This window comes from Ictidomys tridecemlineatus, chromosome 7 (assembly GCF_052094955.1).
Source record: "Ictidomys tridecemlineatus isolate mIctTri1 chromosome 7, mIctTri1.hap1, whole genome shotgun sequence".
NCBI classification, from domain to species: Eukaryota; Metazoa; Chordata; class Mammalia; order Rodentia; family Sciuridae; genus Ictidomys; species Ictidomys tridecemlineatus.
The window spans coordinates 98424522-98432632 of NC_135483.1; the positions used below are offsets into that span (position 1 = coordinate 98424522).

The 8111-nt window shown below is 60.0% G+C and overlaps 1 protein-coding gene across 1 annotated transcript; it reads left to right on the plus strand.

The window, feature by feature from the left end:
- Positions 1–216: 216 nt before the first annotated feature.
- Positions 217–7242, plus strand: Inhbb (inhibin subunit beta B). The gene is made up of 2 exons (XM_005315908.4): positions 217–2046; positions 4506–7242. The coding sequence occupies exons 1-2, from the start codon at positions 1599–1601 to the stop codon at positions 5279–5281; spliced, it is 1224 nt and encodes a 407-aa protein (XP_005315965.2). The 5' UTR covers positions 217–1598; the 3' UTR covers positions 5282–7242.
- Positions 7243–8111: the final 869 nt, after the last annotated feature.

Below are 8111 nucleotides of genomic sequence, written 5' to 3' on the forward strand. Positions count from 1 at the left end.
GGGACAGGGGCAGGTCCTGGGAGTCCGCGGGTAAGGGGCGGTGGGAGGGAGAGTGGCGAGCGCCCGGAGCCCATCGGTGCCTCGAACGCCCAGCTGGGCGAGGGTCCGGGGCACCCACGTGGGGGGAAAGTTTCGAAGCAGCAGAAGTGGCCCGGCCTTGCGGGGGGGTGCGGGGGAATAGAGGGCAGAGTCGCCCCTCCTTAAGGCAGAAAGGGAAAAAGCGGAGGGAAGCAGAGGTGGGCGGGGGAGCGGGCAGCACCGACCTGAACAGATTCCGCCTCCCCCTCCGCCCCCGGGAAGCCCGAGCGGGGAGGCGCGGACCGTCTCCTCCCGCACGGCCAGGACGACGCTCCCCCCCCTTCTGCCAACGTCTATCTCAAAGCTCGCGCACATACGGAGAGTGTGCAGCATTTTTACCCCTCTGGAGAAAAAACGGGGACTGTAAAAGAAGAGAGGGCAAAGCCAAGAACTCCTCCTCGGTGTGCTCTCCACTCCGTGCCGCGGTTGGGCGCGGGGACGCCGCTGCCACCCGCCCGCTCTCTCCCGGCCCTGCAGCGTGTGCCAGTGGGAGCGCGAGCTAGGGCATCGCTTCCCGGGGACGCCGGGAGACTTTTAGGTGCCCGAGCAGACCTCGCCACCGCCGCGGCAGGCAGAAGAGACCGGGGCGAGAAGAGCCCGGCCTCCGCCTCGCCTTCCTCGGCCGGCGCCCCGCGCCCGGCCGGCCCGCGCAGGCAGGCGGAGGGAGAGGGAGGCGGCGAGGAGGCGGGCAGAGCAGAGGCCCCGGAGAGGCTCGCAGCGTCCGGCCCGCCCGCTGCCCGCCCGTGGATGCGGCGCCCCGGGAGCCTGGAGACAACTTTGCCGTGTGACGCGCCGAGAGGACTGCAGGGCCCGCGGCCGAGAGCTCAGCAGCGCCTGTGAGCTGGCCCGCGCGGCCGGGGCTCCCCAACACCGCGCTCGCTCCGCGCCGCCTCCCGCCGGCCCGCGGCGGGGACGACCTGCCCGTCGCCGGCGGCGGCGGCTCTTTCTCGGCGCCAGGCAGCGAGGGCGAGGCGCTCAGGTGCGAGCGCGGGGCCCCGCCGCAGCGCCCGCCGCAGCGCCGCGCCAAGCCGCGCCCGGCTTCGCTCTGGGGGCTCCGGCACCTTCTTCTCGGTCTCGACCAAGTTGCGTCGACCGGCTCCTTCGCCACCTTCCCATCCCCGCGGCTGAGTCGCCGCCGCTGCTGCTTTCGCTTCACCGGAGCGGGGGCTGCGGGGCCCCGACTCGAAGAGGATGGGCAGAAGGCTGCAGATGCTGAGGCTCCTCGAGACGCCCGTGCGGCAGTGACCCGCCCGCGCCCGGCGCGCCCCTCCAGCCCCCGCGGCCCTCCGCGCCCCTTCGCCGCCGCGCGGGAACCCCCGCGGCCCGGCCGGCCCCCTCCCCCTGCGAGCCGGCGGCGGCCCTCCCGGCAGGCGGGCGGGCGGAGGCCCGGGCGGGCGCGGGCTCGGGCGGGGGCGGGGCGGGGCGGTGCGCCCGGAGCCCGGAGCCCGGAGCCCGGAGCCCGGCCCTGCGCTCGGCTCGCCTCGCCTCGCGGCGGGCGCCCTTGTCGCCAGCGGCGCACCATGGACGGGCTGCCCGGTCGGGTGTTGGGGGCCGCCTGCCTTCTGCTCCTGGTGGCGGGCTGGCTGGGGCCCGAGGCCTGGGGCTCCCCCACGCCCCCGCCGTCGCCCGCTGCGCCGCCGCCGCCCCCGCCGCCCGGAGCTCCGGGCTCCTCGCAGGACACCTGTACGTCGTGCGGCGGCTTCCGGCGGCCTGAGGAGCTGGGCCGGGTGGACGGCGACTTCCTGGAGGCGGTGAAGCGGCACATCTTGAACCGCCTGCAGTTGCGGGGCCGGCCCAACATCACGCACGCTGTGCCCAAGGCCGCCATGGTCACGGCCCTGCGCAAGCTGCACGCGGGCAAGGTACGCGAGGATGGCCGCGTGGAGATCCCACACCTCGACGGCCACGCCAGCCCCGGCGCCGACGGCCAGGAGCGCGTCTCCGAAATCATCAGCTTTGCTGAGACAGGTGGGTATGGCCTTCGGGCGGCCAGTAGCGGCCCGCGCTCCCTCCCTCCCTCTCTGCCAGCTCCTGCGGCCACCACAGCCGGCGCGCCCCAGGGGCAACCTGGAGTCACGGCCCAGCAGCTTGCCCGCGGCCCCCCGCGCTCAGCTCTTCTCTTCCCCCAGGTTGTAGACCCCTTCTTGGTCCCCCCACTCACGCAGCTGAGAGCCGGGCCCTTCACCCCTGCTCTTGGGAATCGGGCCCCAGCGCCTTTGGGCGCGCGTCCCCCTCCCGGCAGATGCGCGCGGCCCTGGCTCTGTGGGCACTTGCTTGGAGATTGCTTAATGTTTTTGTTTCCCACGATCGGAGTGTAGGCTTAGCAGTGTGGATGGAGATGTGTGTGCTTGTTGATATACGTGGGCCGGAGGAGAGTGTGTGTGTGTGTGTGTGTGTGTGTGTGTGTGTGCGTGTGTGCGCATGTATGTGTGTGTGCCTGCGTGAGAGGCCCCCGGGGCCGCTTCCATCGCTGGGCGGCGTGGGCTTGCCAGGATTGCTGAAGCCTCGCTGGGGAGAGCTAGGCAACCTCTCTTCCGATTGTGTGGGCACCAGGATGGGGCGGAAGGCAGGCTTCTCAACAGGTCCATCATTTACACAGAAAGATGCGGCTCGGGGGACAGCCCCGTGCCTTTGGCTTGCCTGGCAGCAGCGACAGCCCTCTGGTCCGAGCTGCAGAGTTTCTAGTTAACAAAGGGTAGGACTCCTTTCTGGAATTCCCCCCCCCCACCCCCCAGCACCTGATTGTAGAGCTCTACCTCTGTCTAAATTTTAAAAATCAGGGAGAGAAAAATCTTTGGGAAGTTTAAAAGAAGGAGGAAAACGTGCCTGCGCTGAAATGCTGCAAGTGCTTTCGGCTCCGCTGTCCTTTTCAGGACTTGAATGAGCCAGGCTGGCTTTTGTGCCTGGAGCTCGGCCCCATTTGTGTAGAGAGGACTGCAGAGAAGGTCTCAGGGGGGAAGCACCGGTGTAGGCAGGGACAGGGGACAAGCAGGGAGCCTGGGAAGAGGGGGGTCGGTGGTGCCCACGGCTGCAGATGCCCCCCCCCACGCTCCCCCAGGCAGCAGTCAGACCGTGCTGATGCCGCCTGGGGATGAAAAGGGATGAAAAGTTTTGCATGGCCGGGTGTGGAGAAAAGCAGAGACAATCAGGGCTGGTTTGAGCTTAGAAAGAAATGCATTGCCGTTTTAGCTGTCCGCCCGAGTCAGGGGAAGCTCGACATGCAATTAGAGGGTTTGGATTAAAAGGTGCTTTGGGGCCCAGGGTAGAAATGTGACTCTGGAAGGTCGAGGAGGCCTTTTGGTCCCGGTGGCACAAAATGACAGCGGGGGCTGTTATATTTCTGGTCCGTTTCACGGAGCCAGCTCTTTGACTTATAAATAACAGATTCAGGTCACAGGCAGCTTTTAAGGCTGCAGCCTCCCCCATTTCAAAGTCAGATGTCAGTGTTATTAGAGGAGCCGGGCAAGGCCGGAGAAGGGGGTCTGGGGGGGGCATGGTGGGAGGTTTGATAAAACTAACTGTGTCCATGGAGTTGCCTGGTTCCTGGAAAAAAGAAAGAAAGAAAAAATTAAAGAAAGAGAAAAAGTAGAGATTGTCAAAGGGAAGGGTCACCCAAATGTAGGATGAGAGGAGAGTCATCTCCTGGCTGGCATGGGCCACTCTTCTTGTTGAGCTGAATTATTGAGAGACTCACCAACCAGCCTCTGCTTTCCCTGGAGGTTTTGAATGTTCATGGACAGGGAACCAGGGTCTTGTTAGAGGATTGGACTTCCAAGTTTCAAGGCTGAATGTCCTGTCCCTTGGAACGACTTGGAAACAAGGGCTGCACTTTGCAGCTTGCAAAGCCACATGTTCCTGTGTCGGAAACCTGAGCAGAGCTGGCTTGTTTGCTGTGGAGGTTTCACTGGGGGTTGGATCAGATCATACTTAGGTAAACACTGGAAAGAGGCGGTAGGTGGCTCAGCTTTGATTTTGCAATGCCCTAAGTTAACCAGAAAGAAGAAAAAAACCTACTTAGAATAATACACCCCAAAATCCTCCCTGCGATCCTGGTTTTGTTTTTCAGATTTCACAGATACCCATAAAAACTTGTTAAGATCTTGGCCTCCTGACAAGTTCCTCTGTTGAGCTTTGAGGCCTGACAGGCCGTCTCCAGGGAGTCCTGGCCTGGGAGAGGTGAGGCCGGATCTTAGAAGCTGGGACCCTCCAGCTCCAACCTGGCCCAGGTTTCTCAATGGGAAATGATTCTTTCTGCCTCTCCCAGGTTACAGGCAGAGGCCTGGGCTCTGGGATCGGTATTTCTGGTCGGTAACGTTTTCCAGCTGTGTGGCAAGTGTGCATTCCAGCATGAGGCAGCAGAGTCCATTTCCCCTGATGCCTCTTGTTCTCCTTGAGCTCACTTGGCCTGCTCTCCCCTTTCTCTGCAGATGGCCTCGCCTCTTCCCGGGTCCGCTTGTACTTCTTCGTTTCCAACGAAGGCAACCAGAACCTGTTCGTGGTGCAGGCCAGCCTGTGGCTTTACCTGAAACTTCTGCCTTACGTGCTGGAGAAGGGCAGTCGGCGGAAGGTGCGGGTCAAGGTGTACTTCCAGGAGCAGGGCCACGGCGACAGGTGGAATGTGGTGGAGAAGAAGGTGGACCTCAAGCGCAGTGGCTGGCACACCTTCCCGCTCACAGAGGCCATCCAAGCCCTGTTCGAGCGCGGTGAGCGACGACTCAACCTGGATGTGCAGTGTGACAGCTGCCAGGAGCTGGCCGTAGTGCCAGTGTTCGTGGACCCTGGTGAGGAGTCACACCGGCCCTTCGTAGTGGTGCAGGCTCGGCTGGGTGACAACAGGCATCGCATCCGGAAGCGGGGCCTGGAGTGCGATGGCCGGACCAACCTCTGTTGCAGGCAACAGTTCTTCATCGACTTCCGGCTCATCGGCTGGAATGACTGGATCATCGCGCCCACTGGCTACTACGGGAACTACTGTGAGGGCAGCTGCCCGGCCTACCTGGCCGGGGTCCCCGGCTCCGCCTCCTCCTTCCACACGGCTGTGGTGAACCAGTACCGCATGCGGGGCCTGAACCCCGGCCCTGTGAACTCCTGCTGCATCCCCACCAAGCTGAGCTCCATGTCGATGCTCTACTTCGATGACGAGTACAACATCGTCAAGCGGGACGTGCCCAACATGATCGTGGAGGAGTGTGGCTGCGCCTGATGGCGGAGGGCAGGGGCGCAGCGGCAGTGGGGTGTGGACGACAGTCCCCGGTGGGCTTCTTCCAGCCCCTGCGGGAACAGGAGGTGCCCGGTGGGCTGAGCGCGGTCATTCCGTGGGCTGCAGGGAGAGGGCCAGGGTGAAGCCCGAGGGAATTGCCTACTACTCCATACAGCAACCCGGTCAAAGCCAGAGGGAGAGCCCCCAGCTGACAGGAGAGACTTTCAAATGCACACGTAGACACGCACAGCCAGACGCATCCTGCCACCCACACAGCAGCCTCCAGGATACCAGCAAATGGATGCGGTGACAAATGGCAGCTTAGCTACCAATGCCTGTCAATCGAAGAGAATGGGGTGAGCAGCCACCATTCCCACCAGCTGGCCGGGCCACTCTGAATCGCGCCTTCTGAGCACACATAAAAGCACAAAGACAGAGACAGAGAGAGAGAGAGAGAGAGAGAGAGAGGAAGAGAGAGAGTGCCATGGAGAAGAAAAGCAGGGTGGGGAGCCGTGCAGCAGGCTGTGTGTCCCCTGGGCTGTACCAGGCCTGATCTGCTGCAGCAGCCCCTTTCTCCCCACCTGGCATCCTCCATGCCTCGAGACCTGGGGAAACTGTCCCTCCATGCCCTGGTAGAGGGCAGGAGGCCCAGGAAGTCCACCGCCTGTCAGAGACTGAGGAGCAGGGGCAATGACCATTCGACTGTTTGTCACTCGGGTCCCTGACACGACGTGTGTGTGTGTGTGTGTGTGTGTGTGTGTGTGTGTTTGTGGGGTGGGGAGGGTGGGAGAGGATAGGGTCTTAATTCGATGCTTTAACTGATCTCCAACAGTTGACAGGTCCTTTGTGCCAGTTGTAGAACTGTAAAGACTTTTCTATCAGGTATGACCTTTGACGCGAAAAACGGAATTGTTCAAAATGAGAAGAAGAAAAGTTGCAATCGGTGCCCTTCCCTGGGGACATTCCTCTAGGACTGGTTGGGGGAGGCTGGGAATGACCACTAGGCAAGGGATGAGCCCAGAGGAGGCAATGAGAGGTGGAAGAGGCATTCTGGAAATGCTGGTGGGTGTCCCTCAGCACAGGGTGGGGGAAGGGAGCCACTCTGCTGGCCTTGGAGAGATGGGGAAGGCTTTCACTGCTTTGCAGAAGTTGCCTGCGTGGGTGGGCCCTGGCCACCGGGGCCAGCCATGGACATGGCACCTGCCCACTCACCCGCCTGCCTACCTGCCCCGCATAGCACTTGCTGACCTGCCTGACGCACATGATATAGCACTTGCCGATCTGCGCATGTCCAGAAGTGGCCCCCGGGGGGAGAGAGCACTGAAGTCGCTCTCCCTCTAGATGTCCAAGTGCCACGTGAACTATGCAATTTAAAGGGTTGACCCACACTAGACGAAACTGGACTCGTATGACTCTTTTTATATTTTTTATACTTGAAATGAAATCCTTTGCTTCTTTTTTAAGCGAATGATTGCTTTTAATGTTTGCACTGATTTAGTTGCATGGGTTAGTCAGAAACTGCCATTTGAAAAAAAGAAGTTATTTTTATAGCAGCAAAAAAAAAATGAATACAGTTAAATGTATTATACATAATTTTGGAACCAAAGAGGCCAACAGATCAGTTTTAATTTTTATTAGACGGTGAGGCCATCTTCTGAGAGATGGACGTTCTGAACAATCGCTTGAGTGGCCTGCCAACGTTTCAGGGTATAAACGGATTTTGTTTATTCAGTTCGATGTGTCTTTTCTATCCTCACACACCCAGAAGCTAGAGTAAAAGAAAATGACTGGTAGAATGCAGGTGTGTACCCTTAAATCCTCATCTTTATGTTTATTTAATAAAAGCTCCCCTTAGGTTCTGTTTCATAATAATTTAAAACCAAACAATCTCCCCCATAGACTGGCTGTTAAAGTATGTTACGTTTGTGTACAGTTTCAGAAAATAAACAATTGAGTGCCACGGGCTTCCTGCCTTGTGTGATGTCTGAGGCGGTGGGCAGCTGGAGGAGGGTCAGACCAGGTGTCCAGCTCCCATGCCAACAGCCTCCGCGGCTCGCTCCCAGCACTCTCTGAGTCCTTGCCATGAGATGTATGTCACTCAAGCTAGCAGAGATGGCAGAAGATCAAAATGAAGGACAATTAGCAAATTCATGAATTACGCATTTGTTTACCCTTCTAGTCCCAAGACTAATTATGTTTCACCACGGCCGAATCGATTACCATTTGAAAGTGGGGGGACCCATCCCTGGAAGGAAGGGTAGAGTGGGGAAGGCGAAGCCCCCTGACCTCTCTGCTCACCTCCAGGTACTAATCCAGGCCATTGTCCCCCAGAAGGGCCTTCCCGCCTTGGGATAGGAGGGGAAATTGAGACAAGGTCAGGAAGAGCGCAGTGTCCTGCCCTACAGGGGTTTGAACTGGTAGAAAGGGGCGGAGTTAGTGGTGACAGCTACTAACTGTAGTAGTGACCACCACGAGGTGACTTAGAGACCCGTTGACTCCTGTTCCCGTGGCCCCCACATCATGCATATTCACTTACCAAAGGTTGGGATCTGAGCCTCAGACCGCCCAGGCCCTGCCTGAGGGTGACCCCATTGGGACAGGGGCCCTGGGAGTTTGAGCCAGGTGCTGCCTACCTGCTCCCCTGGAGTGGGGGTGGGGGGTGGTAGTCCTGTGGCCTTCCCTTCCTCTGAGAAGGCCCAGAGGGGCTCTGTCCTGGGGTCTGTGTCATCCGGGGTCTTCCCCAGAAAATCTCAGGACACTTGAATGTGTGCGAATTGTTTCCCCATTTTAAGATAACAACGGGGAAACTGAGGGAGGCCAGACAGCTAAATTC

Bases quoted from the DNA above. Each gene is read 5' to 3' on its own strand.
- Inhbb (XM_005315908.4), top strand. From the start codon at position 1,599: ATGGACGGGCTGCCCGGTCGGGTGTTGGGGGCCGCCTGCCTTCTGCTC. The intron at 2,047-4,505 runs GTGGGTATGGCC...CTTTCTCTGCAG, and splicing joins CATCAGCTTTGCTGAGACAG to ATGGCCTCGCCTCTTCCCGG.